General features: G+C 35.0%; 1 protein-coding gene across 1 annotated transcript; it reads left to right on the top strand.

Annotated features, from left to right (window-relative positions):
- The first annotated feature begins 245 nt into the window (after positions 1–245).
- Positions 246–22389, top strand: LOC149897990 (uncharacterized). Its single transcript, XM_090115739.1, has 12 exons — positions 246–655; positions 4984–5665; positions 6602–6775; positions 7729–7846; positions 8272–8460; positions 9091–9231; positions 15173–15309; positions 15773–15912; positions 18160–18310; positions 18993–19132; positions 19495–19593; positions 19812–22389. The coding sequence occupies exons 1-12, from the start codon at positions 445–447 to the stop codon at positions 20960–20962; spliced, it is 3333 nt and encodes a 1110-aa protein (XP_089971865.1). The 5' UTR covers positions 246–444; the 3' UTR covers positions 20963–22389.
- The last annotated feature ends 2218 nt before the right edge of the window (positions 22390–24607 follow it).

The following is a 24607-nucleotide window of genomic DNA, read 5'->3' as shown; positions in this document are numbered from 1 at the left end:
TACAGCCATGATGATATTGCACAGTTGGAAATTTTATACAATATTTTATTTTAAGAGAAAATAATGTGTTTTTTTTTGTATTGATTTAATGATAATAATTTTGAAATAATAATATTTTTAACACACGCTTATTAAGCTTATAACAGTTTAGATTACAAATGGCATGGCTGTTTGCTACGTTTCCTTTGCTTACTTCGATTCACCTACGATTAATATATGGCAACAAAACACGTTCACAAAATATAGCCAACAAAAAAAAAAACTTCGAGGCAGCAAAGTAAATGGCGTCTCAACTTGTTTTTTATTCAATGCAATTGTATTTCTAATTTATTTGCGGCTTTTTATGTGTAACTGTTTATGTGATATTGAATAAATCAGTTTCCATAATGTTATATTGAAGTTTAGTGTCTGTTTCGTCGTCATTTCACCGTTTAGTGTGAAACAATGGCGTCGAATGATTCTTTACAATCCAATGTAAAAGTTGATGAAATACATGACTTTGTTGACTATGAAACCAGTGAAAAGAGCAAGTTTGATGCCGGTGAAGGAGGCAAGCGTCGTCGAATGAGTCACGCTTATCGAAAACTTTCGAAATTGGGATACGATCCAAGTGTGCCAACTAATTTGAAACACGCAACATCTAGAGAATTCAAAGGTATGCATAGTCAAATTGATGTATAAGTGTATTATTTTGATAGCTTATAACACACTATCTTTTCCAATACGTTAATTTCAGCCTCTCAAACGTTTTGGTGGGAAAACTGTTAACCTATCTTATTCAAAGTTACATCATTGTAATGGAGGTCACTGCTGTTTATAAACATTTGGTGCATATTTGCTTCGTTTTGAACATGCTTAATAGTTAAATTCTCAGTTCTTCACTAAATATACGATATTTTGTTATGTATCTGTCTGTTACCATGAAATGTGATTATATTGCAACACTGACCTTGTTACAAGACTCTACTTTCTATTTACTATTTCACTTCATTTGTGTTCTTATTATTAAGATAAGCATTTTTAAGAGTGCCCGAACTTGGGAGCAGGTTCGTAGTATAGCTGAAAATGCCCTAAAAATTATTCAAGTGTGGCTCCGACAAAACCTTCTTACCCTAAATATTGTTAAAAGTAAATACATAACTTTTGCCCCCAAACTTTCTTCTTTGCCCCCCTCAAGTTTCAACATATGTGCACACGATTGTCTCAGGAGCAACCCTTGTGTTCAATGCCATTGTATGAGTCTTGAAAGGGCCACTAGCTTGAGATATCTGGGTGTCACACTTGACCCCCGTTACCTACATTTGAGGTATTTTGTCCGAAACAAAATTTAATTTTTAAGTGACTGACTGCCCTGCAACTATAAACATACAGCTTTGCAAGTTTTAGTTATAGTTCAAAAACTTAAAGTTTTTCAATTATTCATTGGTTGCCGATCTTATAATATAAGCGACTAAAGACATCACTTATGCCAATACCATTTATATATTATTTCCTATTAACACGTTCGCGGACAGTATGTCTTACAGGTTGCAGCTACTGAGACACTACTATTTTTCATACATTGCCCAGGGGCGTAGTGTTACAACACATGGTTAAAAAACCATATGATATGACAGAACGGATATAGGCGTAAATGTCGTAAGTACTCAGCGTCAGATTCATAGTCACCATCATCAGCAAATGGGTCTTGACTCGATTCAGGGGTAGACGCTGCATCAAACAGGTCTTGAAGACGTTTTTGTTCTTTTTCGAACGAGTCTCAAGACGCTATCTACAAAAATATTCGTTACAAATTTAGTTCAACAAAATCGTGTTCACAACAAACAATAGAAACATAAATATGTTGTTTACATAAGCAACTAGACTTGAATTAGTACATGCAGTATGAGTAAAACAATTAAATTACGTTGGAAACAAAATACTCACTTTCTAAACAACAATACACACGCGGCACGCGGGATCACCGCAGCGGCGCAGTACTCGACTAACCGTATGCAAACATGACGCCCACGGGCGTAGTGTGCGCGGGGAGAGGGGTAAAAAAATATGAATGTATGCGTGGAAGTACCTTCCTTTGACGAATTTTTGTAAATAATGCAGTGACAGTACAAAAGTCGTAATTATACCTGTGATGACAGTACAACATGCCGTTCTTTATGATAGTATGAAAAATCGCTCGTCGTTTGGCGTACTGATTTTATGCAAGTAAAAACTGATACGTCGACAGACGTACTGTCGTATCACTTTTAGCTGTCTAGACGCCTATGGTCGTTACTGTCCGCGAACGTGTTAACTATAAGCAATATGTGTTTTTATATTTGATGTCCATAAATCAAATAAACAAAATTTGCTACTACATTTGATTTAAAATAAGGTACCTATGTGACTTAAAAATCAAGCTAACTATGTGAATAATCCTCTCCGTAAATCTTATAATTCAAAGAACAACTAATACTAGTAAGTAATTTTTATCAAGTTAATTAAATACCTAATTTAAAAACTATTTAATTTTATTTCAAGATATACTTGCAGCTAGGAAAGTACCTAATTTCTACATTGGGAGTCTTGTTTGTTTTGGTTTAATGTTAAAAAGACCACAATCCATCTCCTTAAGTGATTTTTCTCAAATTAGTTTAGTAGTTTTGCACCAAAGATGTATGGCTCCATTACATGTAACATTTGGTTAATATTAATTTAGAAAAAATGTAGATTTTTGTCCTATTGTTTTACAATGTTTTAACATTTAACATGATCACCTATATTGTATTATTTTGAATTCATTATATGAGTTTGCAATTAGTAATGATAATTCTTTAAACTTCTTTTTTCATCAGTTGAAAACAAATTCCACTATATATATTGTAAATTGAGGAAACTTGTAGATGTCTTTTAATCCATGTGATCATAATTTTATTGTTATGTACATATTTAATTTAATAAGAATGAATGAAAACACTTTTTAAAACTGCAAGAAAAAGAAACAATACTATTAGACACAAACACTTAATAACAACACACTACACAAAAAAGGGTAGCTTTATCACTAAAAGTGTGTCTTTTAAACATCCGTCAAGGTTTATCTTAATACTAAAAGGCGAAAGTTTGTAAGGATGTATGGATGTATGGATGTTTGTTACTCTTTCACGTAAAAACTACTGAACCGATTACAATGAAATTTAGCACACATATAGAGGGTAACTTGGATTAACACATAGGATAGGTTTTATCCCGGAAATCCCACGGGAACGGGAACTATGCGGGTTTTCCTTTGAAAACGCGGGCGAAGCCGCGGGCGGAAATCTAGTAAAATCATATTTTAGGAAGAGGTTGATAGTGCACAATACAACAGAATATTCTAATAATAGCATTGTTTACTACAATGAATATTATTTATGTTTCAACCTTAAACTTATTTGAACTAGCCTATATCAAGACGTTGTATTGAAAAACATGCTAAACTACTAATCCTTTGTAATAATACAATAGTTGAGTTGAAACTTATTGCAAACTAGGTCTTATTATAGATTTGCCTTGACACCATAGGTGATGTGAAGAATATAACAACAGAAATGCTAAAAATAAATAAGCATAGTGTTTATTGATATGTTAAATTGTGAAGACAATGTTATTTTGTAATAACTATAGAGAATAATAAAATTTACGTTTATATGTTGTGAATAGTAAAGATGCTTCCTGATGCAAAATAATTTTTGCCTTAAATCTTCACAAACTGACAAAACTTTCCTGTTCCTGTAGGTATATAATTATTATTAATAACTAGTTTAGGGATGTTAAAATTCCTCTGTAGTATCAGTTTATCAAATTTTTATATAAAACTTCACAAACTTTTCAATCATTATTTTAAATGTAGAAAATATTGTATAGTTCAGTATGCAGCATTTTACAATATTCACTTCATTTTTATATTTTCTAAAACCACATCTATAATTAAGGTTAAAGTTTTGTACTTGAAATAAATAATATTAAAATATCACTTTTGTAGTATTTATTTACAACTTGATATCCATTATTGATGTTAATTAAATAACTGAAGCCAAATTTTTTAAATAATTGTACATTTCGTCATATAAAAATCAAACATAGAATGTTTGGCTAATAATAACTTTGAAATGAAACATTTTGTTTAAGGTATGGCAAAAAATAAAACATGCTATGTTAACAAATTTCAAACTGATATGTAATATTATGAGATCAATTTCAAATAAAGTTTCACCTTTTATATATATTATAAAAACATCAAGTTAAATCTAATCAATGTCACAATGTTAGTTACCATACTCCTCTAAAACGGCTAGACCAATTCTCATGAAATTTTGTGTGCATACCCTAAGTGATGAAGAGTAAGGTAGAACAATGTTTGCCGGGACAGTTAGTAATACTTATAATTAATACATAAAATGTCTTTTACGAATTTGTATTCATTTGGGCTATTTATTCACCTCAATGAAAGCAGATGTAAAGTTCTTTTTTACTTCATAACATGTTTAAAGTTTAGTGTTTTATTACCTATTGATGTTTATTAAATTTTATTTTTGTGATAAATAAATAAATAAATATATGGCATACAAACAGAACTTTTAAACTAAAACTTATTAGTTATTACTAACTATACCAGCACAGAGGGCCACCATATTACTTACGAATTTTGATATTTGTAAATAAGGAATTTTATTTTTCAAATATATTGTATTAGGTTCCTAACCGCAACTGTAATGTAAATTTATATGACCATGTAGTCAAAAAAATTTACATGGAAATAAGATGTTCCACTACAGTAAAAAATAGCCTTTGTCACTCTCTAGCCTCCTAAACATTTCCAGAACAAAAAAAGTCATAAATTCACTCCATTGCAATGTTAAAGAAAGACGTAGGAACAAAATAAAATATTTTTGCATTTATCATTTTTATTAGTAAACCTATTACTGAAAACTGTATAAATAATCTATTATTCATTAATTTCAGAGAGAAAACGCAAGCTCAGCACTGATTCAAGTGAGCTCTGCGTCTGGGGGGAGAACACGCGTCCGTCGAAACTAAGCAAGATATGGCCAGTTTTCGACTCTGGAGGATTCGGAGACACATCCATCCTCACCGTCGAAATACTACAGAAGTCACCACCCATGCAGAACCCATTACTATTTGATGGGAATAGCGTGGATGTTACCCAACCATTGCTTGACTACATTGGCGGTATCAACGCGTCGTGGAAACAAACCCAGCTATCTAATACCATACCACGCGATGACATCACGAAGAGAATCTATTCGTCAGTGTCTAGGCAGTTGCGAATAATCAACGCTCACTTCCAACACGCTATGTACAGATATAAGTATCCGAGAGTAACAAGAGCGAATGTGCTTCTAGAAGGTACTAGTTCAAGAAGACTGTCCACTCATTTCAATTTATCCTTAAAGGCAATTAAGTTTCAAACGGCGCCGAGAAGACAGTTACCGTGCTACGGTAATTTGGAGTTGCCGTTGAAAATTAAGCAGGAGCGCGCAACGTCGCCGCAAGTGTATCAAGGGATTAATAGAAGTGTTAAGGTTGAAATGGATAAAGTGCAAAGTGATGTGAAAGTGAAAATTGAAAGGGATAAAGAGAGAGATCGAGATAGGGAGAGGGATAAGGACAAGGATAAAGATAGGTGAGTTAGCTTTAATTTTAAGTGTAAGTAACTAAGTGCGCTTCGCGGTTTCACCCACGTGGCTCTGCTCCTGTTGGTCTTAGCGTAATGATATATATATAGATAAATGGGCTTATCTAACACTGAAGTGTTATTCTGTTTCTTTTATTATTAGATTATTCCTTATTACTAAAGTCTACTTACTAAAAAATAATGTATAAAATTTAAACACAAGTTTAACAATAGTTTAAGATAATCTGATCTATGAAACTTTGCTTATAAAATAAAGTTTGCATGTTTTCATTGCTGCTTTTATTTGTAGTGCTATGTTATATATAGCCCATAGGCCCATAGACCTCCCAGATGAATGGACTATCTAACATATTATATAAATAATTTTTCTATTCAAACAAGTATGTAGTTCTTGAGATTAACATGGTCAACCATATAAATAAACATACTCTTCAACTTTATGATATTGAATATAAATTGTATTATTTAGCCAAAGATAATGTTAAACTTAATCTATTTCATATGAGTTCCAGTCTAGCAATATGTAAATATCTATTTCAGCACATATTTGAACCATATCATATTTTAAAGATGAATTTCACTCTTCTATTCTTTTTCCAAGCTCCAAATTCTAAATTCACTTAACCTTAATTCATTTTTGAGTACACAGCGTTTTACCTGGTCTTGTTTGGTGAAGCCTTATAAATACAAAAATTATAAAATACGGTTTATGTTACTCGGTATATAATATAAATTGAGCTTCCTAATACATTAGGAATTACATACCATTTTTTTTGAATATGCTAAGTAGTTTTTGAGTTTGTTATTCCCCATTATTGACCAATTGAATGAAACTTAATAATGAATCAGATCGTTGTCGTCGTCGTCGTTATAAAATCTATCACATCAACATCAGTTAAGATACGGTTTTATTATTACACCCAGATCACATTCATCGCGGCACTCGTGCCAGCAGTGCCGTCGGCGTGCGCGCATCAAACGCTGCTCGATCGGCGTGCAGTGCCGCCGCGAGCGCGCCGCACAGGCCGCACCTGCGGCGCCCGGCTGGGGGCCGCTGGCCGCCACCAGCGTGCACATGAAGGAGCTCAAGTACCACAGGTGGGTGGGGTTATTTCTTAAGCCTTGTATCCACTTAAGCATGCTCAGGCGAATGAGAGGCTCATTTGGCCGAGCTGCTCAACTGGAGACGCCTGAGCACGCGCGGCCCGAGCATGCTCAGGCGTCTCCACTTGAGCGGCTCGGCCAAATGAGTCGTTCATTAGCCTGAGCATGCTCAAGTGGATACAAGGCTTAAGCACGCGCGGCCCGAGCATGCTCAGGCATCTCCACTTGAGCGGCTCGGCCAAATAACCCGCCTGAGCATGCTCAAGTGGATACAAGGCTTTACAGATTGCTCAAGTACCAACGTTGCTGGGGGCGAGCACATGGCCACTCCTTCTCGATTGATGTGCAGTGCTACCAAAGTATTATTGAAGGAGCGTATCGTTGGATTATTCAGATCATACTCATAACAGAAGCACTCGCTCATTTCTGTCTGAGAATTTAAATAACTCTCCATAATTTATTATAATTATGTAGGTATGTGAAAAAATATTAAATAATGACACAGTGCGCACACCTTGCGCGGTCGATGGTAGTATCGAGACTATCCCACCAAGCTACTAACTCAAGGAATATAAACCATAGAATGGCCCGTACACCCATACATTCCATATCAATTAAATTTCGACATTATATTGTACACCATAGAGTACCTTCTAATAGGAAGGTACTCATAGGAACCGAACGTAGGAACATAACAACTACTCTGTTGTAATTCTCTCACACTAACTTAAAATAAAGAAGAACTAAAGAAAAACTAAAGAAGAACTAAAGAAAGAACTAAAGAAATACTTTCTAAAAGTGGTTGTAACAACTTAAATTTTTGAATGATGTTTCTTCTCCGTTTTCTATCAGAGATGTTTTAAAAATTTTCATATGAAATTCCAGGGAATTATGAAACATAACAACGAAAAGCTAATCATAACTCTAACAAGATGTTTGTTTTCCAGGCTAATGCGGGTCGAGACGCATCCGAACGGCGGCGCTAGTGTCGTCTACTTGCATCAGAACGACGTCGATATGCTCAGTTTGACGCAACAGGAGATACTTGCTAAGGAATTTCTTAAGGTACTTTTTTCTTATATGTTATGTTGTAGATGGACAATTCATTTTGTTTATCATTTACTAAAATTCAAATAATGTTGTTTTATTGTATGTGTAAGCATAGTAACTGATGAACATCTAATCAGACTGTGATTTATTTTTGGTTTGCCTCTTGCAATAGTTCTTATTTACTTCTTTAAGCATATATGTAATCATTGATAACTTATTTTACTTTCCAATAATTCATAGCGGAACATGATAGTCAGAAATTCGTTCGTTCGTTCGAACGAATAATTCATAGCGGAACATGATAGTCAGAAATTACTGTTTTAAAATCTTTTGTGTACATATTTAAAAGTTCAAGTACAACATCTGCCTATTTTTTGTTACATATTTTGCAATAATTTGTCATACGATTTATTAAAATGTTTTATTATCCGCTCCTGCAGTTGGTGTTCTCAGAAGACAGCGATGGTTGGGCCAACTTTGTGTGCGGTGTAGTCCGGGGGGCTGCTGCCCGTTTGCCCTGTCTGCTGAAGTACCTGGCTGAAAGGCATCCCACCCTCACGGTGAAGGCTGGAGTACTGGCACGGGCCTCGGATATTGAGACCACCACGATTAGTCGATATTATCAGCAGGTGTGTAAAAAATTCCAATTATATATAAGTAGTAGGATAACCACAACATTTAGTAAATATAATCAGTGATTAGAGCTTCCTTTATGTAAAGTAAAAATAAATTAAATAAAAATGCCTTTAATAATTCGAATAGTATATATTTTGTATATGTATGGTAAAGGTTATGGATAAATAATTATATATTCAATTGTAAGATAATATAATAAAGTGGATATAGAAGTCTGCTAACCTTTGTGTATTAGTGGATAATGTTTGCAATTAAAAAAAAGGCGGAAGACGCGAGTTCTATTCCCGCCGCGTGATCGATTTTCTCTATTCTTTAAAAAAATATCATTTGAATGCTATTAAACTAAAATATCAAATCTAATATCTAATATATATTATAAAGGCGAAAGTTTGTAAGTATGGATGTTTGTTACTCTTTCACGTAAAAACTACTGAACCGATTACAATGAAATTAAGCACACTTATAGAGGGTAACTTGGATTAACACATAGGATAGGTTTTATCCCGGAAATCCCTCGGGAACGGGAACTATGCGGGTTTTCCTTTGAAAACGCGGGGGGAAATCTAGTTATAAATAAAAAAAATTGCTCAAAACCAACCTCTCAACGAAACTGTTCATTCTAGGTTCAACAAAGCTACGCAGCGGGCACGTTTCGTAGTGGACCCTTACACCAGATCTCTTTAGTGGGCACCGTGCACGAGGAGGTCGGGGGTTACTTCCCGGATATGCTGACCATGCTTGCCGAGTGTCCATTCCTTAATTTGGTATGTTTTTGTTTGATTTACGATGCTTTTTTGGTTGGTTAAGAATGTTAGAAGTCCGTTTGGGTAGGATGTTCAGTTGGAAAACAATGAAATATATAGTAAATGAAGTAAAAGTGATTTTAAGAACAAAATCACGGAAGGTACAATTTTCTGAAACATTATATTATGCTGACCATGCTTGCTGAGTGTCCGTTTCTTAATTTGGTAGGTTTCTGTTTGATTTATGATGTTGTTTATTGGTTCGGAATATAATCTGGTAAAGTCCGGTCGCGGAGCAGAAAGAATTTCGTACAATGACCTCTTTACCTACTGACAGTGGTCACAAACATTTTAAAATGAAGTGCAGTTTACATGAAATATTTGGAGGAGAAAATGTTTTTTACTAACTTAATAAATAAGTATTGTTAATGAATAAAGGATATTAGTTAGACAGTTAGTTACATTTTAACTTTTTCAATAACCACGATATATTATATAAAAAAAAGTGTGCGTGAACACATAAGAAGTGTAACTTCTTTATGACCTTATTTTTCAAAAAATAATTTACATAGGTATACAATATTACAGAAATACGTTAGTCTAACACGCGATTTCAACTTAGGCGGATTTTGATTGGACATAAAGAGTTTTAGGTTTATTCTTATAAATTTTGAATTCACAAAATCATAATTGAACACCTGACACCAATCAAGCAAACACAAACCTTACGCTCTCAGGTTAAAGGTTTACATTCCCTAAGGACGGCGGTCATTGCACCTGTGCGAGCAAGGCACATTATTTTTACGTGGGAGTTTTTTTTTTTTTTTTTTTTTTTTACCTAAAATAATGAACCTAAGGTATCATTATTGAAAATTACGATCTAGCCCTTTACTATAGGCTAATGAGTAATATAAATCTAACTTAATTTGCTAGGTATAGTATGTCTAAGAATGTGTCCATTAACACTTTTCTTAATGTCTCTATTTAAGGCGAAGACACTTTGTTCATGTGTTCTTTATGAATAGCACTCACTATATTACACTGACACTTCACTAAACTAACTCAAAAGGTTTTGTCCTTTTTAGTCTTCTCACTATGTCCGTGTTGTCAAGGAGCTGGATAGCCTCGACGTTCACATGATGGTGAAGTCTGCGTTCGTGAGCTTCGGCGTTTTTTTTAATTATGTCCGTGACGAGATCTACTTTAATGTCCCGATGTAGGTCGTCATTTCTAATGTACCAGGGAGCATTCACGATCTCTCTCAGCACTTTATTTTGGAATCGTTGTATGATAGTGATATTACTTTGTTTGGTACAGCCCCAAAGCTGACTACCATAAGTCCACAAAGGCATAAGGACTTGTTTATACAAGAGTAATTTGTTTTGCTTTGAAAGTGTAGAATGCTTGCCAATTAGCCAGTACATAGCCTTATAGCGAAGCTCTAGCTCCTCGCGTTTCTTTTTGACATGAGCCTTCCAGCGAAGCTTTGCGTCTAGAGTCATACCCAGGTATTTCGCTGTATTTTGATAAGGTATTACATGATTATTTATGTATACCGGATGATAATTTGGCTTTTTGTTTGTGAAGTCTATGTGAATAGATTTAGTCTCATTGAGTTTTACTCTCCATTTTTTCGTCCAGTCAAAGATCGTATTAACAGCTGTTTGAACTTTTTCTACTGCTTCTTCATGAGTGTCACCTGTAGCCATTATAGCTGTGTCATCCGCAAATGTTGCAATGGTGTTGTTCTCTAACTCAGGAATATCGCAAGTGTACAACAAGTACAGAATAGGACCCAGGACACTTCCTTGCGGTACTCCAGCTTTTATAGGCTTAAGCTCTGAATATGCATCATCTTGTCTTACTCTAAACATACGTTGTGATAAGTAAGACTCTAAGATGTCAGCAAACTGTTTTGGGAGCATATTTCTTAGTTTGTATATAAGCCCTTCGTGCCATACTTTATCAAATGCTTGCGCCACATCCAAAAATACCGTGGAGCAAACTTTTCTTTCTTCTAGAGCCTTTTCAATTATATTGGTTATCCTATGTACTTGATCTATTGTAGAATGGCGTTCTCTGAATCCAAATTGGTACTCAGGAATTAAGTTTCTTTCCTCGATTATGGGTTTTAACCGTTTCAAGAAAAGTTTTTCAAATAATTTTGACATGATCGGCAGCAGAGAGATCGGCCGGTATGAAGTAGTCTCATGTGGCGGTTTACCAGGTTTTGGTATCATTATAACTTCGGCTATTTTCCACACATCAGGCACACACTTAAGCCTAAAGGTAGCATTAATGATTGTAGTTAGTTTGACAATAGCCTTCCGCGGAAGGTTTCTAAGGATTTCTCCAGTAATGAGATCATAGCCAGGTGTTTTCTTTCGGCTAAGTCGTTTAATTTCACTGGATACTTCTCTTGGAGTGACTAGTCTTATTTCTAGCTCATCATTTGCTGTTTCTTCTACTAAAGTGAAGTGTTCATTCTCTTCATTGGGTTTGAAAATTTGCTCCAGATGTTGTGCAAATCTTGCTGCTTTTTGCTCGTTGCTGATTGCCCACCTCCCATTCACATCTTTGATTGGTGGGATATGCGTCATTGGTTTTTTTGAACTTTTTGTGCTTTTCCAAAGGGAGTAATCTGTTGTACGATCACTAGTTAGATGACTAAGGAAGATATCCATTGATTCGTCTTGAAACTTTTGAATTGTTCTTTTCAGTCTTTTAGTAAGATTATTAAGTACTGTTTTATCATGTGGAAATCTCGTATGATGCCATATCTGTCTTTGTTGTCTTTTTTTGGCTATAAGATTTATTATTTCTGGCGGATAATTATTGGATCTTTTGCTTTTTCTAACAATAGGTGTATTATTCCAAGCGCTTTTCTGTATATCAACAATAAATTTTCTGATTTCATGCTCCAGATCTTCCTCGCATTTTAGAGGAATTTTTAATTCTATCACAGATTCCAAGTCCTTTTTGAAGCTTTCCCAATTAGTATATTTATTTACTAAAGTAGGATGACTTTCCCTCATTATTATGCTCTCACTTATAGTTAGTATGATAGGCGAGTGGTCTGAGCTCATGTCATAACCTTCCTCAATGCGGAGAAAATTTTGTGATATATTTTTATAAATAAAAAAGTCAATTAAGTCTGGTTTTTTCTGTCGGTCGGTTGGCCAATAGGTTGGTTTACCCGTTGATAAAGTTTTACATTGCGTGTCTCTAATAGCACATAGTAACTCTCTTCCTTTGGTTGTGGTCAGTCTTGAACCCCAGTATACGTTTTTAGCATTAAAATCACCTCCTAATATAAATCTGTTTCCAAGATCGTGTAGAAGGCTTTTGTAATGATCTGCTTTCAAGGAATACCTTGGTGGACAGTATATGGATGAAATGGTTATAGGACAATGCTTAGTTTTTACACTGACCGCCACTGCTTGTATTTCTTCTTTTTCGTATTTATTTACTTCATAATGGTAGATGTTCTCCTTTATAATGACAGCACTTCCTCCTCTTGATGTATTATGGGGATGTAGCGCGTGATAAACTTTGTAGCCTTTGATTTCTACGTGGGATTCTTTGTTGAAGTGTGTCTCTGAGATGAGGCATACATCAATGTTTTCTATGTCTAGGACTGCTGTTAGTTCATTCTGATGTTTTAGCAGTCCATTTGCATTCCATGCCATAATTTTTAATGTATTCGACATTTTTATTGTTTATGATTGGAAGCTCTTTTATTGCTTTCCTCAAGTTTTTTAAGCCTCTCATCAAACGAGGTTAAAAGCTTTAAGATGGTATTCATTTTTTCATCCATGAGTTGGTTTAGTGGCTTATTTTGTGACTGTGAGGATGTTTGTGGCTGCGCTCCTCGTGTCACTGATGCATACGAAAGTTCTTTTGTTGTTGTAAGTTTACTGAGTTTGGTCACTTTTTCTTTGTTTAGAATTTGAAGATTTGGCTGCACATTCCTTTTTATGCTTTTGTTTTTAATAATTTGGAGTTCTTTAGCCACTGTGCATCCCCTATAGTTAGCCGGATGAGGCTCTCCACAATGAACACATTTTGGTTTCATTGTAGTTGGTTTATTGCAATCCTTTGTTAAATGCTTGCCTGTACACTTAACACATCTGGGTTCTTTTGAACAGTATTTTTGTGTGTGGCCGTATGCTTGACACCTTTTGCATTGTGGTATCAGCTTAGATGTTTTCAGGGGCTGTATGTCCACCTTACAGCCTAATATGGATTTAATTCCATATATTTTTTTTATGTCCTCATCCTTATCGAAAGAGAGCATAAACATGTTTAAGGGTTCCTTGTTCTTCCAGCTCAATTTGTTGACCGCGTCCTGGATTTTGTATCCCTTAGATGTCAGGTCTTCAAGTATTCTAGCTGGCACGTATGAGGAGTGCAGGTTTTTTGCCATTACCCTAATCGGCCTTTCTTGTTTATTTTCATAAGAATACCAAAGGCAGTTGTTCTGTAACAAATGCTTGGTAATAGCGCGATACGAGTCACCGTCGTTAGAATTTATTTTAACTTTTTCTCCATTCATCATTTTCATGATGAACGAGTCTTTCATTAGATTTTCCGAAAGAAGATCGTAAAACTGTTGATAGTTTTTTACGTTTTCGACAATTATGGGTGGTGGTGAAGGTTGTTTCTTAGGTTTCACATTTTCTTTGTTTGCAGTAGTTTCATCTGCTTGATGAGATGGTGGGGACAGTGATGTGTTCAATTTCCTTTTTTTTCTACTTTTCTGTCGTACCCATTCTGTTTCCTTTGCAAGCTCTTCTTCATCCGTCTCGTACTGGACCTGCATCGGCTTCCCATTATTATCTTTTTTGTCGGGGTCTGTACTTTTTTGCCCCTGGATATAACTCAACTCTTGCTGAAGTTTTTCTATTTGACCTTTGAGGTCATGCACTAAATTCTGGAGATGTTCTCGTTTTATTTTTTCTTCACTGTAGTGTTTATATAACAGGTGTTCTGTTTCAGTTATTAGTTTGATTGAAGATGTCGAAGCCATAATTAATTAAACGCTATAGCTTCGCCTTAACACTTTGTTTACACAAATATGTGAGTTACTTTCGGTAACTGGGTCATCGCGGCGACCGCACGCGGCCAGACGTGACGATTTGTAGGTTGCTGCGTCAGCGCAATACCCGAGCACTAACTAGCGCCCAAACGTGAGCGACGCGACGCGACCTTTCTTAGCGGAAGTTGAAAGATCACTGATGATTGATTTGATTGATGATGATGATTTACGTGGGAGTGACAGTGACAGGTAATAACAGGATAATGTACGAAATTCTTCCTGCTCCGCGACCGGACTTTAGGTTACCTTGTTGGTAAGTGATGGAACAATATGGCATATAAATAATGTAAGAAAAGAAGCTTATTTGCCGTATGATGTTCAGTTGGAAAACGATAAAATAAGAAAATAAATAAATGAAGTAAAAGTGAATATTTTAAGAATAAAATCACTGAAGTACAATATTCTGAAGTGGTATGTTTATATTTTATAAATACACAATATCATCAACTTACGGTTATGATCAACTTAGGTAATAATAATAAACATTTATTTATTAACAGAAAAAAAATTATACTTTTTATTGCCTGAATAAACAAACATATCTTTATAAATATAAAAAAGGAAATATGGGCACTAAGCAGATAACAAACAAAATTATGTTAATCAAGGTTTAAGTTAATCCTATTAATATTATAAATGTGAAAGTTTGTATGGATGTAGGGATGTTTGTTACTATTTCACGCAAAACTACTGAACCGATTACAATGAATTTTAGCACACATATAGAGGGTAACTTGGATTAACACATTGGATAGGTTTTATCCCGAAAATCCCACGGGAACGGGAACTATGCGGGTTTATCTTTGAAAATGCGGGCGAAGCCGCGGGCGGAAAGCTAGTTCTTAATAAATTATTTTTCTACAGACGATGCCCTGGGGCCCCATGTCTGCGGTAGAAATGGAGCCGCAGGAATCGAACGACGGACCCATACTGTGGATCAGGCCGGGTGAACAGTTGGTGCCCACCGCTGAACTCGGCAAGAGTCCTATTAAGAAGAGACGGTAAGTGTACATTGAGTTATAGTTGTTTTCATTTAGCAGAAATATTAGTGCGTTCATCGTTTTTTTTTGCTAAAACCTAAATTTTATGTTTATTTATAATTACTAACTGAGAATATAATATGTATATCGATTACATCGTCAGTTAAAATTTGGCTGCCAGCATTTTTCACAGTCATTTAAAAAGTTGTAAAAAAAAGTGTTTGACAAGGAGTGCTCATCATTAGGCAAACTACTAACATAATATTTGTATATTTCAAATGTCAAATTATTGTTCCTAACCCATTGAGCCTCGAACGGCCCGCCTGATCGGTCCACGACACAATAGATTTTCTATTGTGTCTGTGATTTCGGGGCCTGAGTTATTATAACAAGTAATTAGGCGTGAGTCATTGTCAGTCAATGACTACGATTATGTTTGTACGAATTTTTTCTCTGCAATATTAATGTAATTGTTATATTCCAGGACGGGCATCAACGAGCTGCGCAACCTGCAGTACCTGCCGCGGTACAGCGAGGCGCGCGAGTTCCTGTTCGAGGACCGCACGCGCGCGCACGCCGACCACGTGGGCCACGGGCTCGACCGCATCACCACCGCCGCCGTCGGTGCGTGCACCCCAATATATACTAATATTATAAAGCTGAAGAGTTTGTTTGTTTGAACGCGCTAATCTCAGGAAATACTAGTTCAAAAATTCTTTCGGTGTTAGATAGCCCATTTATCGGGGAAGGCTATTGGCTATCATCATGCTAAGACCGACAGGAGCGGAGCAACGCGGGTGAAACCGCGGGGCACAGCTAGTGTTAAATACGACGAGCATCTCAGTTTGTTGTACCTGTATAATAAGGCGTACAGATCGCAGTGCAGCCGTACCTTTTATGGTACACGTGTGGTATGGGGCGTACGCGTCGTACAGGTAAATTAGCTTGGAGAAATTTTTGCATATGTAGTGGTGTGTATATTACTCAGATCTTAGAGCGCGTTTCCACTATATCGTTCTGGCCTATACAAAAATGTTTCGATATCCTAACATTACTATTTAATTTTATACTTATTCCTAGCAACACTTTTGTTTTCAATAAAAACAAGTTTTTATTTGAAAGAAAATGGTTTTGACTTTATAAAAAAAAATATATCATTCAATTTTACGTCCTTGAGCAAAAGACAAGGCGACTACCGTGAAACAATAAAATATCGTGTCCATAATAATTTGTTTCATAATTAATATTTGACCATAATAATTACGAAACAAAACAAATAAATAAATCGTCACTTGATAGTGGAAAGTGGAAACACGCACAAAACCAGAATAAACCAGTTTACGCTGTCCGCACTCCGCAGGTGCCACGTGCAGTCGTTTGGTAGCGTTAGAACATAAAGCACATTTCATTCAAAAATTATAATTATTATGTACGTAGTTTAATTGATAAATTTTGTATTTGTTGATTGTTGTTATTATTTGTTATTATTGTTATAATATTTGTTGAAGTGAATTACATGTCCCGCAGCCGGAGGGCCCAAATGAAAACTCAGATGTACTTAAAAACTACATTTAATAGCTAAAATGAGACTTTTACACCCATGTCTGCACGATGCAGACCGGAGTTAAAGAATGAATTTATACAGTTTAATAATTATAAAGACGTAAGCTTGGATGCTAACTAAGGGAAATCGCATCCACATTCTATTCCCGTGCGAACGGCGTATTCAGCAGTTTTGTATGAAGGCAGGGCCATAACTAGTGTTTAATTTGTGTGTAAGTGTTGTAACTTTATATTGTTAATTCAATATGGCTCCAGTGTTAAAACATGGTCGAGGCAAGCCTTTGACTTCTCAAACTAAAGAATTAAACTTTAAATGTCGTTTCTTTTTCAGGTTAGTTTTTTCATTTTAGTAACATTGTTAATGTAAAAGTTATATGTATGTTAAATGTGCAAATATTAAAATAAAGTCTCCTCTTTTTCAGAGGAGAAACACATATAGTTTAATTTAAAATCCCTTATATATACAGGGTTACTTGTAAAACACCGGCAACCTCGCAGGACAAGATAGCTAACATCATAAGTAACAACATTTGTTCTACGACTTTTGATAATTTGTTAGATTTTATTTTCATACAAAAATAAATATTCATTTAATTTTCCGTCTGAATATTATAAACTCTACGCCTCCCAAAAATTACGTAAACAAAAAGCGAACGAGAGGGGGAAGGGGGCGTCGCGTCGTCCATCCGATAATTAATAGAACATAGACTTACAAATGTAAGGAGAGTACAATAAAAGTTTAAAAAATCATTTAAAAATAATTTATTGCGTTATGCCAAAAGTCGTAGAACAAATGTTGTTACTTATGATGTTAGCTATCTTGTCCTGCGAGGTTGCTGGTGTTTTACAAGTAACCCTGTATAAAATAAAAACTAAAAATAAAATGTTGTTTTATTTTATTTGCTGACCATACACTACTACAAACGCAAAAATTTCTCCAAGCTAATTTACCTGTAGTGCTTTTGGCACTGAGCCGTGCAGCCCGTTGTACATGCCGCAGTACAGACGTACCCATCGTAGTTCTGTCGTTGACGAGCCACCCAGTTCGCTGTACTCGCTCGCTGTTTTCACAATGCGACCAGACGCAAGAGTTTCTGTTCAAATTATAGTGGACGTTTTTCTAGTGATATTATATGTATATAGTGATGGTTATATACATGTATGTTTGATTTAATCTAACGTATATGGGAAGTTAACTGTTTAATTTAGCAGCTGGCATTAGCATATATGTGAAGTTAACTTTAGTTTAACAGCGAGCGTGTTGCATGTAAAATAATGATTTTAAACCGATATTATTTGTGTGCCCAGGCGTGTTAAAGGCGATCCAATGCGGTGAAGAACAGGAGCGTGGTAGGATCACTAAGGACGTGGTCGCTTTCCACGCGGCCGACTTCAACAAGCTGGTGCAGCTGCTGCAGCTCGATCTGTACGAGCCGCCCATCTCGCAGTGCGTCACTTGGTCGGTATATTATATAAATAAATAAATATAAATATATATTTCAGGACAATTTTCACACACGGCACGATCTGATCACATACTAAGCTTTCGCTTGTGTTATAGATACCGGATGGCTGATAAACATACATAATTTTAAATAAATAATTATTTGGATAATTAATACCCAGACACAGAGCAAACATCTATGTTTATCATACAAATATTTGCCCGGGTGGGAATCGAACCCACAACCTCTGGCTTGGAAGGCAGGGCCACTGCCAACCCCAGGTTGCCCGGAATAAAAACATCAGAATTCAGAATATGGTCTATGTCACTGAGGAATACTGTAACTTTCTATGGTTGCAAAAAAATTCAAATCAATTTCATTCAAATTTAATAGGTTTATGGTTATATACTGTAAAGGTAGAAATTTTTATTTCATATGAGGAAATGAATAAAATTTTGCTTTACACATTCAAAATATAAAAATGAATCGCAAAATGTGTTGGTAAGCGCATAACTCGAGAACGGCTGAACCGATTTCGATAATTATTTTTTTATTATATTCCTTGAAGTACGAGGATGGTTCTTATGTAGAGAAAACGTAAACATGTACCACGGGCGAAGCCGGGGCGGACCGCTAGTTCAAAATATATTTTATTGGTTATATTTGTAAGATTTTAATCAAATATTCTGCCATTAGGTTAGAAGAAGCGAAACTCAACCAACTTCGTCGAGAGGGAGTGAGATACTCCCGACTACCGCTGTGTTCGGATGACATCTACTTTCTGCCGAGGAATATTATTCACCAGTTTAGAACCGTTTCCGCTGTTACGTCGATAGGTGAGATATACATACGAATTTTTTGTTGAAACTTGTAAATATTGCGATTTTTTTGTTAAGTGAAAACGTAAATTATAATATTAACCAATTTTTCATTATGTCACTTTCGCTGTCTGACTAAACACTTATCTTTGCTGCTCCGGTCAAGTTGAAACAGATAAAATAAAAGGATGTGTCTCTTAGGTATAATTTCCTTGTACAGGAATTGTTTTAAAATCAGTACTTTTTAACAAATAACTTTACTAATAGACAAATAAACAGACAATATATAATGAAACTAATTTTTGCAGCCATACAGACGTACGACTTTTAAATCTCTACTATATTAAAGTATTTATAATAATAATAATAATGTTTTACAGCGTGGCATCTCCGTCTCAAACAATACTACCCATCATCCGAAGCATCATCACCGGCAGATGAACGGCCGCCACCTGACGCACCCGTCATCAACCATACTGGTAATTTATTTAAAATTTTATTTGAATAGTGGCTTGTAATGTAACATTGTTTATTTGAATGTAATAACATGCTTTAAAGTGATTTTGATGAAGATAAACATGCTTAGTAGAAAATGTTGGTAGAACTAGATAATAAATAAAGATATTACACAACATTTCCAAAGATAACTTTCTGTGTAATTTTATTATTTTTTAATCAAATGTATTTTTATTTGCAGAATCTAAAAAATCCTCAAAACACAAAAGTGGCGTGATCGAGATGAGAGCGCTTAGTGCGAAGTTCAAAGAAAAGGATGCGCTTAAAATTACGAATGTAAGGAAAAGCTGTGACAAGGAGAAAACGGAGAGGCGCTCGGATAAACACGAACGTAGCGACAAGACTGAACAGAAGGACAGACACACACACAGACATAAAGACTCAGACAAGCATAGATCGGAGAAATCCGATCGATCGAGCGACAAGTCTGAAAAAAGTACTGAAAAATCGGATAAAAATGAAAGCAGAACTGAAAAAGAGAAAGCGGAAAAACTCGAGAAAGAGATCAAATACGAGAAACCGGAAATGAAAACGCCGGAAAAGAGAGATACGAGAAGCGAAGAGAAAACAAATTCAGACAGAGGTGAAGTCGGTCGGACTTCGGAAAAGTTTGAGAAAACTGAAGTTAGATGTGATAAAGACAAGTCCACAGATAAATCTGAAGTTAGAATTAGTGATAAAGACAAGTCGACGGATAAAAGTGAAGTGAGAAGTGACAAAGAGAGATCTGATAAGAGTGAAGTGAGAAGTAACGATAGAGATAAAGCGTCAGATAAATCCGACGCCAGAACGGAGAGAGAACACAAAGATAGGTCGGAGAAATCCGACAGGGAGCGGACTAAAGACAAATCCGACAGACGGTCAGACAAATACGACAGAGAGAGGATAGACAAGTCTGACAGAACGGACAAGAACGACAATCGGTCTGACGGCAAGGAGAGAGAGAAGGATAGGAGTGAAAGATCCGACAGGACGGAGAAATCTGACAGGTCGGAGAAATCGCACGAGCACCACAGGCGGTATCCGTCGAAACACAAGTCGCATCACAAGTCTGACAGAAGAGAGAAAGAACACAGACACAGAAGCTCGATTGACAGGAAACACGATAAACACAGAGATAGTGGGAAAGACAGGAGTGACTCAAAATCAACGCCTTGTAAAGAAGGTGCTAAAGAAACGAAAACGTTAGACATTAAGACGAACAGTGTTAAAGATGACAAAGTGGACGGTGCGAAAGAGACGGCGAACGGTGCGACCGCGTGTGCGAAAGAGATGAAGAGTGAACTCGCTTGTGAAAAGTTACCGCAAATAGTTCATCGACCTCCGGATTAGATGTGTGTGTGTTTGTGTGGATCGCTCAGTGATTTTAAACTTAAGTCAAACGTGTTAGGGATTCATTTAGTCTTGACTGGGGCCAAATTTTAATGGAACGATTTATGAGAACTATTGAATGTCAGGCTTGGTTTTGATAGACAAGTAAAGATTTTTAAAAGTATGTATTTGAAAAAATTGTTAATCAAGTAAACCAAAAGGTCACAAGGTCAATATAAAATTTGATATTGATCTTTTAAGAAATCTGAATGTTTTTAAATATGTATACCAAATAATAAAATAATATGTCCAAAAAATTAAAATTTATTTTTCTTTTAAAAATATTTGGTAATCTATTACTATAAATTGGAATTAAATAATCCGCCTGTTTACTTTATAATGTCGGCCTTGAAAAAATAATTCATACGATAAACACTCATACTACAAGGATTCGATCTCAAGACCTCACTGTGCGATCCACGTCATCCTGTAAATGCCTAAACCGAAATTAGTGTAACTTTCTTGTAAATATAGGTTAAGGAGTCTCTGAGAGGCTAGGCAGTGTATATGGTTGAGTACGCAGTTTTAGATATTTGTTTTTTTTTTTAGATGATAAAAGTGAAATTTTCAAGAAATAAAGTTTTGTTTTTAGAATTATCAGCATTGTATTTTTTGTTTGTAAATGTAATAGTGTTGAAAAAAACTGCGTTTTAAACGCCTGTATTAAAAATCGGTTCACACTACATTAAAGTTATAATAAAAACATCTATGTAATGTAAAAAACATTTTTGCTTATAATTTAAAACATTAATTATTCTGAGAAAAATAAATTTAATTTTTATTGAAAGTATTTTGTAACTTTAACATCGTAAATTGGCCGAATTTTATGTACTCTAAAACTGCGTTATGAATGTGATTAAAAGAGTTTTAATGAAGACGACGATATAATAAATAAATTATAAGAGGAAATTTAAAAATATTCACGCATAATTCTAAAGATTGCACTAAATCTACGATTGATATATTCTAATAGAATAAGGGTTATACTTATGTTTTTTGTGATTTTTAATAATTTATTTATTACGTTAAAGTTTGCTAGAACGGTAATCTAAGTTCTCCATAATAGTATTAAAAGTAAGTTATGAAAAAGACGTTTTACATTTATAAAAAAGCTTCCAACTTGCCAGTGAAATAAATGAGTTTGAAGCCCAGCTCTCTCCTAGTGACGAAAAATTAGGTACAGACTCAAAATGTTTTATATGAGAAAATTTAAATTATCAAAATGTATAAGAAAAACACCAACTTGATTGTAAAATCCACGAGGCCACGATAAGTCATGCTCATTCACACAAAAGTGATTTTTATTTTAACGTTATTACGTTAAATAGTTATTTATTGTTTCTCGTACATATATTTTTTGAAAATAATAAATAGATTTATGATAGTAATGATGCAGTTTTATTTTTACCCTGACTTGTAATTTTATATTTATTGCCATTTTTTTATATTATGCCACAATTTATAGATTTTATGGTACCTACTCTTATTGGGTAACTATACTCGCACTTGGCTTAGTTGCACCTCATTTTAGTTATAGTTACGATTAATATCAAATTTAACAATAACAGCAATCGTGACTTTTACAGTGAATTTTTTAGCATAGCCTATAAGTTCAAGGCAAATGAACTTTGTATTGGACGCTTCTAACCTGTGCGTCTGACAGTTTTTTAACGTTAACAATAGCCTTAATCGGTGAAAAACTAGCGGTTATAGTGGGTTATAGTTAGTGTTAAAATTATGACGTCCTCTATTAAATTCCCTAACCGTTACTTTAACACGTTTGTTATTGCTAAAGTAACATGGTGCAACTCAGCCTTTTTAGAGAAAAGTAAAGAGACCTTCACTGATGCCGGTTTGAATTAGTAAATAATTCCGATAGATGGCGCTTTATCAAAAATGTGACATCGATGATGATCAACTTACTGTTAATTAATTTTTAAATTTGACCACGGTGGCTATGAGACTTAGATCATTAAGTAATGGATGGAGTACGCTGGCAAATGTTCTAACTAAACTTTCTGCTGATTTTGGTGCGGGGAGGGTAACTCACACTGATGAAACACAATGAAATATAATCACACATTCACAAAAATAATTTGTGTCACGAAAGTCGTAAAAATTTACGACCTTTCAAGCGACGAGTTTTTAAATTCAACTCTATCACTAAGTTTATAAAGATTAAATTTGTATTTCATTCCAAGATAGTCTCGTGGGGAGTGGGGTTCAATATCGCGTTCTAAATTCAACTTTATCACTTAGGTCATAAAGATTAAATTTGTATTTCTTTACAAGATAGTTTCGAAAGGAAATTCAACTTTATCTTCTAGTTCATAAAGATTAAATTTGTATATTTTCTTTCCATGATAGTCTCGTGGGGCCGCATCAATGATCGAGTAAACAGTGTGGTCGATGAGTAAACATGACTCGATTATTTGTCTTGATCATATCGCTAAACGATACATCGACGATTATTAGAAATTGCATTTAATTAGAAAATGTACGTTAAAAAAATAAAAAAATATACACAAATGAAAGGTTATTCCATCTTTTTTTAATATTCGACATGTTTGAATTGCTTCTGCAAGACTTGACAGTACAAAACGGCATTTTTAGCGGAGCACTCGCAGACGTCCTTTCGATGTTTTACGAATACGCAGAGTGCTTGTAATCGATTACGCAAGTAGTTTTTATGAAAGCATAAGATTTTTCGATGCGAATAATCTTATACCTCGGCAAAAGGGGAAACGCGTGCGAGTGTTATCCATTACTTAATGATCTAAGCTATGAGAGGATGAAAGTGTTATCTGAAGTTATAATTATCAAAACGTAGCGAAATTAAAAAAAAAATGGCAGCAATAGATTGATCGGAAAGCCATGGCTAGCAAATTAAATCATTAAAAGTCGGTGCAAACGGGCCACCGACCACGGCTAGGCACAGCCACTTGACACATTTTTTCATATAATTTGTACAGACGCACCGCACACGTTTAGCCGGTGGCGACCATTCGCTACAGAAGTGTCCGCGACCTAAGGATGTATACTTATGAAAAAATGTGTGGCTCGTTTTCGCGGACCCGTAGTGTCATTCTGGACGGCGGTAAATTTTCAGTAGGTACCTATAGCATTGTACAAATGCCAAGAATGATTCGCAATTAAAAAATCTCGGTAAGCACTCAAATGTTGAACAGCATAATATATAACAGCAGTATAATTAGCATATATCATAATAATATAATATTACGTAGGTACCTACTTTGCCATTTTCAATAAAAATGGAATGCAATTACATATAACATAGTGACCTAACCATAATATTTTAAATTTGAATAAAAAATATATTGATAATGAAGATATTTATTTAGTCTATATTTGATTAAAATTCTGGATATTGTAGGTACAGATACCTCGCTTTTTTACGAAATGCTATGAATTAAATGCTTTCAAGCTAACTAAATTTCATTATGGCTTATCATCTTTTAAAGTATCGTCATCGTCATATAAAATATGGAAATATATGTATGGGGTAGTGAGAATAAAAACAATCTCTTTCTGTTTATGGTTTTTTATTAAAAATTTCTTACAAAATCGTAATGAAAACATTTTCAC

This window comes from Colias eurytheme, chromosome 24 (assembly GCF_061535395.1).
Source record: "Colias eurytheme isolate Ceu_HAF_F1 chromosome 24, ilColEury1 Martin Lab GWU primary, whole genome shotgun sequence".
NCBI lineage: Eukaryota > Metazoa > Arthropoda > Insecta > Lepidoptera > Pieridae > Colias > Colias eurytheme.
The sequence above is the reverse complement of the archived record's forward strand: the minus strand, read 5'-3'. Positions and strand labels throughout refer to the sequence as shown.